The 17,673-nt window shown below is 40.4% G+C and overlaps 2 protein-coding genes across 5 annotated transcripts in view; one reads left to right on the forward strand and one right to left on the reverse strand.

Moving 5' to 3' along the window:
* The window catches only part of gabrb3 (gamma-aminobutyric acid type A receptor subunit beta3), a 686,618-nt gene that overhangs the window by 109,300 nt on the left and 559,645 nt on the right, over positions 1–17,673 (forward strand). The window lies entirely within an intron of this gene.
* The window catches only part of gabra5 (gamma-aminobutyric acid type A receptor subunit alpha5), a 124,742-nt gene continuing 112,649 nt past the window's right edge, over positions 5,581–17,673 (reverse strand). For all 4 annotated transcript variants that reach the window (XM_072576996.1, XM_072576999.1, XM_072576998.1 and 1 more), the window contains one exon: positions 5,581–6,145. In XM_072576996.1, the coding sequence (XP_072433097.1) occupies positions 5,852–6,145 (294 nt within the window). In that variant the 3' untranslated portion in view covers positions 5,581–5,851. The remainder of the gene's footprint in view (positions 6,146–17,673) is intronic.

Genomic DNA, 17,673 nt, shown 5'->3' on the forward strand with positions numbered 1-17,673 from the left:
TCCTGCCCCTTGTACCTTTTACCTAAATGCAATACCAAATTAAATTCTATACGCTGATCCTCACCCCATTGACCCAATTGATTAAAGTCTCTTTGTAAGCTTCGATAACCTTCTTCACTGTCCACTGTACCATCAATCCACAAACTTACTAACCATGTCTTCTAAATTCTCATGCAAATCTTTTATATAAAATGACCAAGTGGACCCAGTACTGATCCATGTGAACACTGCTGGTCACAGGCCTCTAGTCCAAAAAACAACCCTCCGCCACTACTCCGTCTCTTATAATTTAAGCCAATTTTGTATCCAATTGGCAAGCTCTCCCTGGATCCCATTTAATCTTATAGCAACTCAAACCTTAGCATCTGCCTCAGCCCATCTGCAGTCTCATTCATGCATTTGTCACCAGCAGATTGACACTTCTAATGCTGTCCTTCCAGCTCTTGTAGAGCTCATTACTTTGTTCAGTGTCCTGCACAGAATGTAGTTTTTTTTAACATGAATGCTTCCTTGCTGACCAGCACTGGATTCAAGAACCTGAATTCTTAAAATTTAGAATTTCTCTCAAGTTTAAATCCTTTAGCTTCATCCTGCTCTCTGTCTGTGACATTATCCAGTCATATGACCCTTTGGATCTGTGTTCTTCCTGCAAAAATCCCCTTACTTCCCTAACACTGGCATCCAATTTCAGCCATTTAGATCCTAATTTCAGGAATTCCCATCTAAAAATTTATTTACTGACCAGTATTCCTCTCCTTTTTTCAGAACTCCTTCCTAGGTTTCTGTTTAAACAGCCCTTTTACTTTCTTCTCCAGCTTAGCGTGATCCTTTTTCCCAATTAAACTTTAATCAAACACCTTGAAATATTTTTTCCATATTAAAGTACAACACAAATATTTGGCATTGCCTTTATTTTTGGACCAATTTTGAGGAGAGATTTCAATAAGTTTACTCAATGTATGCTGAAGTTAAGCTACTTGTTATAGTTTATCAATTCACCAAGCACCAATGCTGCTGCTTTATAAAGCTTATATGCATGATTTCAACCTTCTAAATCAACCTCTCTCACTCTGATTAAACTGTGGTAGGATTCAATGAATAATATGCAGAAATTGGCGCAGAGATATCCCTGATTAGCACAGCTCTTTACCATGTTTACCAGCCAAACCACCGGAGGAGTTTTGCAGCACATTAAGGACAATTCCATGATCAGAAGATCCAGGAAAATTGTGGACCTGCAGTGTTTGGTTTTCATCAAATGCTCTGTGTAAGCATTGCTTCTGTTGTGAACCAGCTTTACAGTGTAAATGACATCACTTGTAATATAAGCATGTCAAAAACGACCAACTGGGGAAGGGGGTTGTAAATCAATCACTAAGCACGGAGAAAAATTATTCAGTTTTCCTCCAGAAAGTTGTTAATCAGCAGTGCAGCAGGCTAATGTTTGCAAGGAGTGAGAGCAAGGGAAAGAGCTTTGACATTGTCTCCTGTGCTGTGTAAGTATGGCTCTCAGTGGGGACTGTCATACAATCTTCCTTGCCATTTAGTGCAAATTTCAGAACCTAATCATAGAGCAGATGCTTCCCTCTTAAATGCGAAATCACAGACTACTAATGTCTACACATGGGCATTACTCATCATTTATCTGGCTCTTAGTGAAAAGAATTCTAGTTGGAGTTGTCAATGACCTTAGTGTCATTTTGCTCTAACAGTTCTGTGTTCCTCAATAGTTTGAAAAAATGAACAGGGAGAAAATAGTCAGCGCAGGCAAACTTTTTCCAATTTTTAAAAATCCAGGAGTATGATCAAATTGGTTACACATTTTTGTTGTGAAACAAACACACAACAGCTACACAGAGTTAAGATCTTCAAAGACAGGTAACTGGTGGAATGGGCAAAAAAACCTGCTCTCAGGTGCTGTGTCCATCAATAACATTTTGAGAGGGCTTAGTGCTTCCAGCTTGATACTCGTTGATACTTGTAGTTCGGGTTTCTAGGGTTGAATGGATATTAAAAAAATCTTAAAAAACACAACTGACAAACAGTTTTACTTGTGAACCAGGAGAGGTTAAAGTGATTTGAACCCTGATGAATTATCCGCCTGCCTCTGATTATTAATCCACAATTCCTCCTCTTTTCCCCAGTTGTCGTTGTGATCTTCCAACCCTCTCTAATCCCCAACTCCTTCACAATTCCCAGTTCACTATGAGCTCAAACTCCATTTCGGACCCTTGCCTCCTTTCCTGAGCTCCAGTTCCCCTGCTGATTGTCAATTCATGGTCTGACCTCCAATTTTATCTTTCAACCTTGATACTCGCTTGTTTTCTCATTCCCTCTCTGATCTCCAGATCTCCAGATCTCCACCCTCCCCATCCCCACTGATATCAGGCTGCAGCAGGTGACCTGTATCCTTGATAACCAACAACCACTGATGTCAGATCCAGAGTCCTTATCTGATCCTCACCATTGACGTAACCCTTAAGTCGACCATTCCAACCAACAATCAGCCTTCAACAGATGGGAAAATAATGCAATAAATTTGAAAGCGATCCTGAGTGAAATTTCGCAGGCCCTATTGGAATCCCTGATTTCTAGATTTTCTAGCTGTTAAATCTGCATTACTACCTCTCTATGTCTCCACTGACCCCCTTCCCATTTAACAGGTATGTTTGAGTTGTAAGTTTGCCCGCTGAGCTGGTAGATTTGCTATTTATGTATCTATGTCTGTTGTAGTGGGTAATATCATTTCTGGCTCTTTTTCTGAGAGGTTGGTAAATGGGGTCCAAATTGATGTGCTACCGGAACTCCATTAACATATCAATTTGGACCCTGTTTACCAAACTCTCAGAAACAGAACCAGAAGTGATATCACCCACTACAACAGACCAAGACACAAATAGTAAATGGGACAGAACACCAGCGGCTCACTGATGATACTACCTAGCATGATGACAAAACGTCTGAGAACAAATCTACCAGCTCAGTGAGCAAACTTGCAACCTGATCCACAACCTGAGCTACAAATCTTCTCTAAAGTCACTAACAGATGTTTTGGGGCAAGATGATTTGTAAGTGAACATTTTTGCAAACAGTTTTGTTTTAGGGAATCCAAATTAAATTCTAAACAACATTGATTTTATTTTCAAACAAGACTATTTTAAATGGGTAATTTAATTTGACCTTAACATCTCAGCTGAACTTTCAAGTCAGATTTAATGCAGACATTGTATGTATTCACAGAGCAATGCACCAACTTGCTGAAACATCTGAAACAACACAGTAGAAATCCGTAACATCAAGCATGTAGAAGAACACAGGCACCAGGTGCATGACAGCATCAATACCTCTCCATTCTCCTTCAAGTCATACACCACCTTTACTTAGATATACATCAATTTCACAAGGGATGCGCAATAAGATTACCAAGTAATCTGTAAGTTCCTACATTATGGATGAGGAGAACTTGTGGCTCAGTGGGTTTTGTGCATACACAGAGAGTTAAGATCTTTGAAGGTAGGTAGCTGGTGGAATGGGCAACACACCTACTATCAGGTGGGGAGTCATCACTAACTGATTTGAAGGAGGCTTAATGTCTCTAGTTTATGATTTCCTTATTAAATTTAAAACACTAAGCCTCTTTAAATCATATCAGGATAAACCCACCATCTGAGAGCAGGTTTGTTGCCCATATTACCAACTATCTGCCTTCAAAAAAATAGTAATTGTCTACCTACCTACTCCAGATTATAAACTAGGAGACAACTGTTTCCAAACAGAGTCCATGTCCACGTTTTATTTCAGTTCACCAAAATTTACACGTGACTGATTATAAGCTCCACCTATTTATAGAGCCAATTCACATGGACTTGTGGGAGATTCTAGGACCAGAGGGTATAATCTCAGTGTTAGGGGGAACATGTTGTGAACAAGGCCAGACCACTCAAAACATTCTTAAGCAGGCATCCCAGACCATAACTTTGCAATTTGTTTCAGTAAGGTTTCTAGTGAAAATTACCTGGAGTAAGTTAGCTATGTTGACTACCAGGTTTTAAAACAGACAATTTTATTCACAAAATTACACAATGAAATGCAAAGAATAGAATAAAGAACCCCTACAGAACTCAGTCTGTCCAAACTAGACTTAATTATGCTGTTCTGAATATACCCAACAGTCCCAATAAGCAAACCCCTTTAACACACACAGTAAAAATGGAACAAATGCTTACAGGTTGAAGTTAGAAGGGCAGAAGGAGAGAGAGAGAATTTCACAACCTGTTTCCACACAGCTCACTGTTTAACTTCCTAATTAGTTCTGGATTGAACCGCTCAGCTAGAGAGCTGACCACGTCCCCTTTCATTATACAGGTCACTTCTAAAACATGACCACTTTGGCCTGAAGTCTCATCTGTTTACATATAAACAAAAGGTCTCATTATCCCTTTTCATCTCTGTAGCAAACTAGTCATCTCAGAGCTAGGAGAGTTTTATGACCCCTATGAAAAAAAATCAAGGGCATGGTATCCTTGAGAACAGGAACAACTTTTAGGGAAAAAAAAGGGGACCAGTTTTGTGACACACATATTTAACACAGATGAACAGGAATTTCTTCTATGGAATTCTTTAATACAAAGGGCTTGATTAGGTTTGTACCAAAAGCTAATGACCCCAATTCTAGCTGGAGTGGATATCATGGAGTTGTAGGATGCACCTGCCTCTGGGAAAAGAGGTGGAGAAGTGTGTCATGAATATTATGCCGTATTGCATATGCCTACCTCCTCCCTGCTCTCTTCAATCAGTCTGACTGATGCAAAAGTACAGTTTAAATACTCTGTAGTGTCCTGCCTAACAAGCATTAGTTTTATACATAGACCAGGGAAATGAATTTGTTTATGCGAAGAACATCAATCAGCACTACCTATAGCTCAAGAGCAGAACCCAATCAACATTATTAAAGCATGTTATTGATCGTTGTGGGACATCTCAGCACAAAAAAATGTGATATCTTTCCTGTATGGCAACTGTGGCAAAAATCAAATGCACTTTGACTAATGCAAAATGCAATGGATGGTGGAAAGCTGAAATAAAAACAGGAAATGCTCAGCAGGTCTGACAGCATCTGTGGAGAGAGAAACAGAGACAATGTTGAAAGTTTGTTTCGCCCCTCCCCCACAGCTGCTGCCAAATGCGATGAGCACTTGCAGCAATTTGTAGTTTCATTTAAAACAGTGTACTTTATTGGCTGCAAAGCACTTGGGGAATGCTGGCATCATGAAAGGCATACTAAAAACACCAACCATTCTTTTCTCTTTATTGCAACAAAGTTCAATCAGTCTGCACTTTCTTTCAGCATGGTAGGTAGGAGCAGGAAGTTGTCTTTTTCCTGCCCACCACCTCCTATGTAACTCTGAAATCATTGAACCAATTGCAGAACTGAAACTGCTGACTAGCTGAAATTAACTAACTTGTAATAGGAACCCACCTTTTCGAAGCAGTGGTGAAATTAAGCAGTTTCATAGCTGATGAATCCTGCCAGTATCTTTAGAGACCATTATAAAGTGCAAAATAAGCCACAGAATAACATTGTCAGCTATTTACAGTACTTTATTTTCAACCTGCATACAGAAAAAAAACAGATTTTAATATCATTCTTTAATTGCAGCATTCTCAAATTGTTGTGCCCTTTGTTTGCAGTTAAATATAGAAATTGTCAAAGCAAGTCTGACATCATCTGTTTATGACATGCAAAGAATATGAAAAAAATGTCTGAAAATCTTAAAATCTTCCCTGCTTACATCGATGCCTAAGAATATGGTGAACATACAGTGTACTGTACAGCTAATCTCCTGAATGTTTAATTTGGAACAGTGTCTACTTTTATAACTGGATCTCTGTTCAAATATGTTGCCCAGTAAACTAAATTAAATATTCCAAAAAGAACAGGAAACACAACCCGGGCCATTTTGTCAATCTTACTGACGCTGTTGTAAGACTTCTTACTTTCCATGGCCCTTTCCTCAGCCCTCATTTGCACAGCTGTACTCTTTGAAATACTTGGGATGACAGGGTCCTTCGTCATGTTGGGGGTGTAGGTCATTCCTCCAATTGCATAAGCATTGTTCATGTTCTTTGTCAAGGTTTCTTTTTTCTAGAAAACAGCATAAGCTCTTATTAATTATGAGCATTGCTATCTTATGGGTAAAAATGTCTTGTATCTCATGCAGGGAGCTGTCTTAAATACCTCAGGTGTTATGATTTAAGTGCCATGCCTCAGGCATCACACTTGATTTGTAATATAGGCATAACATGTGCACTAATTAACCTAAATTGAGTAAAGCAGCAGTAAATCAACTGAAACAGCAGGTCATATACCAATCGGTGAAGTACCAATTGCAAAATTTGAAGAATGGAGTGTCACATCACACAACAAACAGCCTAAGCTATAAAAACAACTGCCAGAGGGTGGATGAGGCTTCACAAATATCCCCATCCTAAACAATGACACCCTCCTACATAACAGTGCAGTGCAAAAGACAGGGCTGAAGCATTAGCATCAGTCTTTATCCACTGGGCACGCCAGGATGATCAGTCTTGGTTTCCTCCTGATCTGCCCATTATTACAGGTGCCAGTCTTCAGCCAATGCGATTCACTCCAAGAGATGGCTAAAGGCACTGGACACTGCAAAGACTACGGGTCCCGATAATATTCTCACTGCAATACTGAAAGCTGGTGTTCTCGAACTTGCTGCACTCTTAATCAAGCTGTTCCAGCAAAGCTGTAACACTGAAATATATCGGCAGATGTGAAAAATTGCCCAGGAATGTCCTGTCCAAAAAAGGCAGGATTAGATGTAAGCAGGCTGAGTACAACTAGATAAGTCCACTCTCGATTACCGATAAAGAGATGGAGGGGCGGCAATGTTGCTATCAAGTGGCAGTGGATCAGCAACAACCTACTCACTAATAGCAAATGAAACATTTAAGAGGCTTCATCTTCCATTGAGAGCAATGACTAAGGTTCTGCCCTTTTGACCACTGGTGCCAGTATGAGGTAGAAACCTTATTATAAACTAAATTGATGTTAACACAAGCTGCACATGAATGCAGCTAGCTCATTCTACTAGCGACGGTAATCAGTCAGCTTTGACCTAGTGGAAACCAGTTAAAATTCAATCTTATGTGGAAATTAACATACTGATTGTATTGGAGCTCCATTTTGAAATATAGAAGACAAGTCAAACCAGTATGTTTCAATTGCCAATTTAACTTTGCTTCCTGAAGCTTGGAGAAAGTGGCCTTTGGGGGGGGGGGGGGGGTGGAGATTTGGGGACCTCAAATAAACCAACAGCAGACCAGAGGTTTTGGGATGTTTAGCCCCCAACCCCAAAAATAAAAAAGGGAAAGAAAAAGCGGGAGCTTTATTTCTGAATGACCACCTGCAATCACTATTTGTACCTGAAGATTGTAATCAGGGTCTAACACATATTTGGCTGGTTTTGAGATTTATGAAGAATGAGTTTGGTTTGGTTCAGACTTATCAATTTATAGATCCATCTCAAAATGACATCACTAAGATTTTGTGGGACATGAATGGTGTCAAATTACATCTGCTGATAGTTCCCTGCTGACCCTCTTAATTTCAGAAAGAGTGAAGTGGTTAAAGAATTATGAAATTTCCGACAAAGCGGAGTTTTGCAGCAGCGATTGTGTGCAAGTAAAATATTTCTGACTGTACTTTCCATTGTGAGCCTGAGTTCTCTATGAACATAAGGAATTGAGTCCACGGGGACATTAAAATTACCAGCATCAGCCACGTGAACAGAGTCAGCAAGGGATTTGCGTCACTTTGAGCGCCTACAGCTTTCAAAGACTCTAAAATTGCACAAATTCTCAATTCTCCACTGAGATCAGCAGAATTCCGCACAAAACAGTGCAGAGGTTGGGGAAAGGTTTTGTTTGCAACAGCTTTGTCTGTATTTCTGGCTACAATTATTTGATGTAATTTTTTTGTAGAATAACTGAAGTATGTAGAAAATTAAATGATTATATATTCAATCTCTTTTGTACAACAATCAAGAAGGGGTTGGATATAGTTCTTAGGGCCAAAGGGATCAGAGGATATGGGGGAAAAAAACAGGATCAGGAGAGTGAGTTGGATGATCAGACATGATTATATAGGTGGCTCCGTGGTAAACACTGCTGCCTCACAGCAGTTTGATTCCACCCTCGGGCGACTCTGTGTGGAGTTTGCACATTGTCCTCATGACTGTGTGGGTTTCCTTCAGATGCTCCAGTTTCCTCCCACAGTCCAAAGATGTGCAGGCTGAGTGGATTGGCCATGCTAAATTGCCCATAGTGTCCAGGGATGTGCAGGCTGAGAGTCAACCACAATTGCTGTGGGTCTGGAATCACATGTGGGTCAGACCAGGTAAAGACAGAAATTTCCTCCCCTAAAGGAGATTATGAACCAGATGGGATTTCCCAATAGAATCATGGTCATCATTATACTCTAAACTCCAGATATTTGTTGAATTCAAATTTCACTATCTGCCATGGGAAACTTGGGTCCCCAGAAGATTACCTGGGTCTCTGGGTTAACAGTCCAGTGACAGTAGCACAAGGTCATCATCTTTTCCTTAAATGTATTATACTGTGAGCCCCACTGACAATATTTAGTTGTCAAGGTAATTTCACACACACACACACACACAATTATTCATCAAATATTGCCCAATCATCGAATCCCATCTAATTTCGGATATTTGCAGTGAGTTTTGTAAGCACGGATTGTTTGAGAACAGTAAGGTCCTTGCTTGATGCAAACAGCGACAGAGATATGCTGCTGGGGACGGGGAGGTTCATCTACTTGACATCACACTAGCACTAAAATTCAAATACCACATTACTCACATGTGTGAGAGGCAGAAAGCATTTTTGTCTTGGAGAATCCCGAGAGTGGCAAACAGCACTTGTGTTGCTATTGCATATCGCAACATGAAACAGCTAGCTTTACCTGCTGCTCAAACATTTTAGATAGATTACCCTAAGGGTAATGAGAAGGGGATTTGTGCAATATACACTAAGAAATGACTGGATCAGAGTAGCCATTATCTTACGGGTTAGTTTGTATGTGCCCTATTCCAACATTAATCTTGCATGGTAAACCAATGACTTGGACCCTATTTATGGGGTTGCTCATCTGTTCAATTTTGTATCACTGGGAATCTTAATGGGTATATTGCACTGTGAAGATAGGTTTGTGATAGACACTGGTATATCACAACAAAGTCATGAATGGGCCTAAGGGCAACAACTTTAGTCCTGAAATGTACCCAGTCTATGATTACCCTGTATAGTTGAGGTATCTCAGAAGTCATGCAGTAATGCTGAGTGATTCTGAACGTGCTAAGAATTATGCTAACAACCAGTTTAAAATTGTTGGTCAGCATTATCAGTTGACAGTAGTTTGTAGACAGAAAGAACATGTACAAACATTGTGTCTAGTTCAACTTTACAAAAATGCGTGGAAATTCTTTCACACAGTGAGTGGTGGGTGCTTGGAATGGATTGCCAGTGGAGATGGTAGAAGCAGGCATTAGCAACGTTTAAGACATATCTTGATGGACATGTGAATGGGAAGTGAACAGAGGGACAGAAACAATGCATGGGCAATAAGTAGCAGGTCTAAATAAGGATTAGAATTGGTGCAGGCTTGGTCGGCTTCCTTTGCTGTATTATTGTAAAACAGGTGATGGCCATGCTTTGGTTCATTTCTCAGGGCAAAACCTTGGCCAGAATCAATCAATCTGCCTAGTTTAAATTTTAACAAGAATTGGCATTTAGCCATTATCTAACTGGTGATTTCTCCACAGCAATGTTTCTACCAGTCATCTGCCAAACAAATACCCTTTTCATACAGCATATTGAGGTTATTTTCTTTCTCAGTATTTCTTGTCGACTGCCCTGATAAATGCTAGATAAAAAGCTTTGTCTTGTTTCATGATTTGGTGGTGCCAGAGTTGGACTGGGTGGACAAAATTAAAAATCACAGCGCCAGGTAATAGTCCAACAGGTTTATTTGGAAGCACTAGCTTTCGGAGCGCTGCACCTTCATCAGGTGGCTTCATCACTACCTTATGAAGTAGCGGCACTCTGAAAGCTAGTGCTTCCAAATAAACCTGCTGGACTATAACCTGTTGTGTGATTTTTAACTGTCTTATTTCAGTAATATTCACATTCCGTACTACCAAATAACTACTTGTATACACTGTTCTAAGACAGTAACAGTAACAGGAGAAGACCATTCGGTCCCTCGAGCCTGCATTGACATTCAATAGGATCATTGTTGATCCAACATTTCTGACGTCCACCTTTCTGCCCCTTCCCCATTAGCCTTGATTGCCCTACTGATGAAGAATCTCAGAGATTCTTTATTCGATGATGTGATTCATGAAGGAACAACAAGAAATAAACGTCTCTCTCCCTGTGAGCAGTATATTAAAACGTCTATGATGAATCAACATGTTAGTAACAAGAATTGGCACTGTGACAAATTATTCACAGTTAATCATATCTGTGTTCCTCATGTTAGATTAATTGAAGTAGAATTTCTTGAAGGCTTGCCATCTTTGGTTACCTTACGGCGCAAAGGATCATATTTTGAATGTATTCAAAGGTAGAACTCTCAATCTTTACATTATATCAATGTGGCACAATGGAGGGAAATATAATGGCCTCAAAACATTTAAGCTGACATTAGGTTGTCAAAATTAATGGTCTTAAAATTTGAAATGAATTTCAATGCATTGTCGAAGAAATATTGCTTCATAATAATTGCCGCATTGATTTGGCTCAGATTGATGACCAAATCACAAGGTAAAAATGACTTTTGGAAATATTAGTAGAAGAATGTTAACACACGTGCTACCTCGTATATTTTTGCAGAAGTATTAACGGAATTGGTCGCTGCAAACAAATTAATGACCCTGTTAAAAGAGCAAAGCGATTTATTTGATGTGTGCATCAAAGTGTTGTATAATAACGTTGGAGACATCAATTCACAGTTTCTAACCTTTAACAGGCCAATCATACTACTGCTTCTTTTAATGGGCAGCACCACAGAAATTCTCTATGACTCTAAAAGTGCAGTAAATGGGATTAGTGTCGTTTGGTGTTTGTTGGCCAGCAGAGAGATGGTGAGCTGAAGAGCCTGTTTCTATGCTGTATGATTCTTTGACTCTACACCTGAAATACAAATTGAAAGCTGGCCAAATCCAACTGGAATGAAAGGCAGATCAAACCAAATTTCTGATTGTGAAAGGAAATTTAAAATAAATTTCAAACATTGGGAACACAAAGGAAAGTTCAGTTTTTAGTTCAAAAGTTATTGGAGTTATGCATTAGAATAGAATGAACAGTCATTGAAACATACACTATGGATAAACAGCCAGTCAGATTCTTTCACAAGAGGGAAGAAACTGCCTTTTTAGAAATTGTTGATGGAATGTCAGCATCACTGTTTAGGATGGCATTATTATCCATTCCTAATTGCACTGGAAAAAGTAGTGGCTAAGCTTTGCTTAGATTAGATTCTCTACAGTGTGGAAACAGGCCCTTCGGCCCAACAGGTCCACACCGAAACTTCGAAGAGTAACCCACGCAAATCCCTTTTCCCTCTGACTAATGCACCTAATTGGCAATTTAAGCATGGCCAATTCATCTAACCTGCACATCTTTGGACTGTGGGAAGAAACCGGACCACCTGGAGGAAACCCACGCAGACAGAGGGAGAATGTGCAAACTGCATACAGACAGTCATCCGAGATTGGAATCAAAACTGGGACCCTGGTGCTGTGAGGCAACAGTGCTAACCACTGAGCCACTTTGCCGCCCTGAAAGCTTCTTGAACAGTGCAGTTCTTAGACTGCAGGGCAAACACAGCATTAATAAGAAAGAATTTCCAAGCTTCTGAACAAGTGACCAGAAAGGAACAGCAATATAATTCCAAGTCAGGATGGTATGTGACTTGAAGGGAACTTACAAGTGGTGATATTCCCATGCATCTACTGCCCTTGTCCATGTCGATTGCAGAATTTGGGGTTTGGAAGGTGCTATCAAAAAGGAGGCTTGATGAGCTGCTGTAGTGCATATTGTAGATAATACACACTGCTGCTTCTATGCCTGAGTGGTGGCAGGTGTGAATGTTTAAGATGAGTGTGGCTCCACTAAAGTGGACTGCTTAGTCCTGAATGGTGCTGAGTTTCTTCAGTGTTATTGAAGCTGCACACCTCCCAGCAAATGGAGAGCATTCCATCATATTCCTGGCTTGTTCCTTGTAGATGGTGGACAGGCACTGGGGATATAGGATGTAAGTTGCCACAGAATTTCTAGCCTCTGACCTGCTCTTGCAATACAAGTATTATAAGCTGGCCCATTCCAATTTCGAGAAAATGGTAATACCCATATATTTGTTGATAATGGGTGTTTAGATGGTGGTAATGCTGAAAGTCTTTGTTGGAGATGATCATGGTCTGGCTTTTATGAGGCACAAATGTGGATCAGAAGACAGAATTAACTCCTTATAAAATTGATTTATTGCTAGAGCCTGATTACTTTTCCTTGTCTTTAAAAATATTATTTTGTTTTGAACTTTTGTCTGCTTCGTTATCAAGATGATTAAATGGATGCCTCCCTAATTTATACGGAGCAGGTTTTATGCATAAAAGAGGTACTTTAGCTGAACATGCAATAAATCTAAAGTATTTAAATGCAATCACAAGAGGGATGTGATATGTTTAATTAAATTTAGCAGCTACATTATCTTCAAATTGACTTTGTTTCGATCAGTAACTCAAATTTATAATTACATTTTCCACAAGTGTTAGAAATGGCACTGAAAAATTTTTTTTTTGCCCGATATCATATTGTAAAATTTCAGATCTCTGTGGGGAGGTATTTCACATTAACATACATGGCCATCTCCTTCCTCATCATCTGTAAATGTGCAATACATACAGTTGATTCCAATATAACATGATAGTTACATGCTCGTGCAATCTTGTGGATAAGAAAATCACGCAATAACAGCGCGATTTAAATTTATGGGATTGGAATCGCGTTATAACTAATACAGGTAAGGGAAGTTTACATTCTGCAAATAATGATCTAAATTCTTCAATCATGTTAAAGCCTATTTGGATTGGGGAAATGCACATTGTAGCAGAACCCGCTGTCAAATCATAGAATCATAGAGATGTGCAGCATGAAAACAGACCCTTCAGTCCAACTCGTCCACACCAACCAGATATCCTAACTAATCTAGTCCCATTTGCCAGCACTTGGTCCATATCCCTCCAAACCCTTCCTATTCAAACACACATCCACATGCCTTTTAAATTGTGCAATAGTATCAGCCTCCATCACTTCCTCTGGCAGCTCATTCCATACACGCACCACCCTCTGCCTGAAAATGTTGTCCCTTAGGTCTCTTTTATATCTTTCCCCTCTCACCCTTAACCTATGCCCTCTAGTTCTGGACTCCCCCACCCCAGGGAAAATTCCTTGTCTATTTATCCTATCCATACCCCTCATGATTTTATAAACCTCTATAAGGTCGCCCCTCAGACTCCGATAACCCCAGCCAATTCCGCCTCTCCCTATAGCTCAAATCCTCCAACCCTGGCAACATCCTTGTAAGTGTTTTCTGAACCCTTTCAAGTTTCACAACATCCTTCCGATAGGAAGGAAACCAGAATTGCACGCAATATTCCAAAAGTGGCCCAACCAATGTCCTGTCCAGACACATGACCTCCCAACTCCTGTACTCAATACCCTTGACCAATAAAGGAAAGCATACCAATTGCTTTCTTCATTATCCTATATATTTGCAACTCCACTTTCAAGGAACTATGAACCTGCAAACCAAGGCCTTTGTTCAGCAACACACCCCAGTACATAACCATTATGTGTATGAGCCTTGTTCTGATTTGCTTTCCCAAAATGCAGCACCTCACATTTATCAAAATTAAACTCCATCTGCCCCTCCTCAGCCCATTGGCCAATCTGATCAAGATCCCATTGTATTGAGGTAACCTACTTCACTGTCCACTACACCTCCAATGTTGGTGTCATCTGCTAACTTATATAAATGATGAAAAGTAGTGGACCCTGCAACAATCCTTGTGGCATACCATTGGTCACAGGCCTCCAGTCTGAAAAGCAACCCTCCACCATCACCCTTTGTTTTCTACCTTCAAGCGAGTTCTGTATACAAATGGCTAATTCTCCTGTATTCCACGAGATCTAAACTTGCTAACTAGTCTACCTTATCGCACACCTTACTGAAGTCCATGTAGATTACATCCACGACTCCGCCCTCATCAATCCTCTTTGTTACAACTTCAAAACACTCAATCAAATTAATGAGACATGATTTCCCACACACAAAGCCATGCTGACCATCCCTAATCAGTCCTTGTCTTTCCAAATACATGTGCGTCCTGTCCCTCGGGATTCTCTCCAACAACTTGCGTTCCCTGGCTTGTCCTTACCACCCTTCTTAAACAGTGGCACCATGTTAGCCAACCTCCAGTCTTCTAGCATCTCACCTGTGACTATTGATGATACAAATATCTCAGCAAGTGGCCCAGCAATCACTTCCCTAGCTTCCCAGCATTCTAGGGTACACCTGATCAGGTCCTGGGGATTTATCCACTTTTATGCATTTCAGAATATCCAGCACCTCCTCCTCTGTAATATGGATATTTTTCAAGATGTCACCATCTACTTTCCCATATTCTATAACTTCTATGTCCTTCTCCACAGTAAACACTGATGCAAAGTACTTGTTTAGTATCTCCCCCATCTCCTGCAGCTCCACACGTCAGCTGCCTTGCAGATCTTTGAGAAGCCCTATTCTATCCCTAGTTACCCTTTTGTCCTTAAAGTGTATTTGTAAAAACCCTTTGGATTCTCTTTAACCATATTTGCCAAAGTTCTCATGTCCTCTTTCTCCCCCTCCTGATTTCTCTCATAAGTATACTCCTATTACCTTTCTGTTCATCTAAGGATCTGTCCTGTCTATACCTGACATTCGCTTCCTTCTTTTTCTTAGCCAAAACCTCAATTTCTCTAGTCATCCAGCATTCCTGACACCTATCAGCCTTTCCTTTCATCCTAACAGCAATATACTTTCTCTGGATTCTTGTTATCTCATTTTTGAAGGCTTCCCATTCTCCAGTCGTACCTTTACCTGCGAACATCAGCTCCCAATCAACTTCTAAAAGTTCTTGCCTAATACTGTCAAAATTGGTAATTTTCTAATTTAGAAATTCAACTTTTAGATCTGGTCTATCCTTTCCCATCTCTATTTTAAAACTAATACAATTATGGTCGATGGCCTCAAAGTGCTCCCCCACTAACATCTCAGTCACCCGTCCTGCATTATTTCCCAAGAGTAGGTCAAATTTTGCACCTTCTCTAGTAGGTAAATCCACATACTGAATCAGAAAATTTTCTTGTAGACACTGAATGAATTCCTCTCCTTATAAACCTTTAATGTTATGGCAGTCCCAGTCCACATTTGGAAAGTTAAAATCCCCTACCATGACCAGCCTATTATTCTTACAGATAACTGAAATTTCTTTACAAATTTGTTTCTCAATTTCCTGCTGACTGTTAGGAGGTCTATGACAAAATCCAATAAGGTAATCATCCCTTTCTTATTTATCAGTTCCAACCAAATTACTTCCCTGGATGTATTCCCAGGAATATCCTCCCTAAATATAGCAGTGATGCTATCCCTATCCAAAAAAAAAAGCACTCCCCCTCCTCTCTAGCCTCCTTTTCTAACTTTCCGGTAGCATTTGTATCCTGGAACATTAAGCTGCCAGTTCTGTCCATCCCAGAGCCACATCTCTGTAATTGCCATGATATCCCAATCCCATGTTTCTGACCATGCCCTGAATTCATCTGCCTTGCCTGTTTGGCCTCGTGCATTGAAATAATCCAGTTTAATTTATCAGTCCCAAGTTGTTCTCTGCTTTGTTCCTGCCTGCCCTGACTGTTGATTTGCTCCTTCTCCCAATCCCAGTCTCAGATTGATCTCCTTCCTCACTATCTCCCTGTTCACCCCCCCAACCCCCACCTTACTAGTTTAAATCCTCCCAAGCAGCTCTAGCGTATATTAGTCCCCTTCCAATTTAGATGCAATGAGTCCTTTTCGTTCAGGTCACTTCTCCCCCAGAAGAGATTCCAATGATCCAAAATTGTGAACCCTTCTCCCCTGCATCAGCTCCTCAGCCACACTTTCATCTGCTCTATCCCCCTATTCCTACCCTCACTAGCTCTTAACACTGGGAGTAATCCAGGTATTACTACCCTCGAGCAACTCCTCTTTAAATTCCTGTCTGGCTTTCTATATTCTCCCTTCAGAACCTCATCCTTTTCCCTTCCTAGGTCGTTAGTTCCAATGTGGACAATGACCTCCCTGCAGGCCCCTCTCTCCTTTGAGAACATTCTGCACCCTCTCAGAGATATCTTTAAACCTAGCACCAGGGAGGCAACACAGCATTCTGATTTTTCACTACTGGCCTCAGAAACATCTGTCTGTGACTCTGCCTACAGAGTCCCCTAATACAATCGGTTGCTTGGAATCGGACGTACCCCTCATTACATTAGAGCCAGCCTCGATACCAGAAACTTGGCTATTCGTGCTGCATTCCCCTGAGTCCATCACCCCCTACATTTTCCAAAACAGTATACTTGTTTGAGATGGAGATAGCCACAGGAGACTCCTGCACTACCCACCTCCCTCTCCTGGAGTTAACCTGACTGAATCTGCAGCTTTTCTCCCCTTCTATTACTGCCATCCATTACACCCCCATCTCTTCGAAATTCTTCATTGCCTCTAACTGTCGCTCCAACCAAATCATGCAATCTGATACGATTCGCAACCAAACACCCAGACATAATCACCAGTAACATGGAAACTCCCCCTAAATTCCCATATCCAACAGGAAGAGCATATCAATCTACTACAGGTCACCATTGCTCCTTCACAATGTACAGACCTGGAAAATAGCACCGGCTTATTGCTCTAAAAGGACAGTGCTCCAGCTAACTTCATACTTATGGCATATATTCAAAAAATTGAATCAAGTGGTCTCACTAAGACATATAATCAAGAAAGAACCCACTCTACTTCCTACTGTCAACTTACAGCAAGATTACATGTAAAAAAAACTATGCACTTATCTGTTCCTGTGCTGTGAGGTCTCCCATGTCGGTTCCTCCAAGGTCAGTTGTGAATTTCGCTCTTTGTTAATTTTTCCTAGACACACTCTTATGTCCAGGGATACAGGAACCCAAACAGCAAGTGCAATAACTGTGCAGATTCACTGCTGTGTCAGTTAGCAGTGTAGGTTTTTCTCTGTTTCTCTCACTGACCATGTGATCACTGCCTTTTGTATGTCTTCCTCCTATTAAAAGTGCCATTGGTTTGTTCTTTTTTTTCCCCAAAGTTCAAAAACAATGTATCAGCATATAAAACAGTAATTACTGCTCCTAGAATTTGAGGAAATTACCTCCAACTCCTAAAATACCTTAAAAAAAGGAGCAGCTCTTATAACCATAATCTTTTTCCTGTCCTCCATATTGTTTACCCAGAATCCTTTGTGA

The sequence above is a fragment of the Chiloscyllium punctatum genome, chromosome 9 (genome assembly GCF_047496795.1).
Source record: "Chiloscyllium punctatum isolate Juve2018m chromosome 9, sChiPun1.3, whole genome shotgun sequence".
NCBI lineage: Eukaryota > Metazoa > Chordata > Chondrichthyes > Orectolobiformes > Hemiscylliidae > Chiloscyllium > Chiloscyllium punctatum.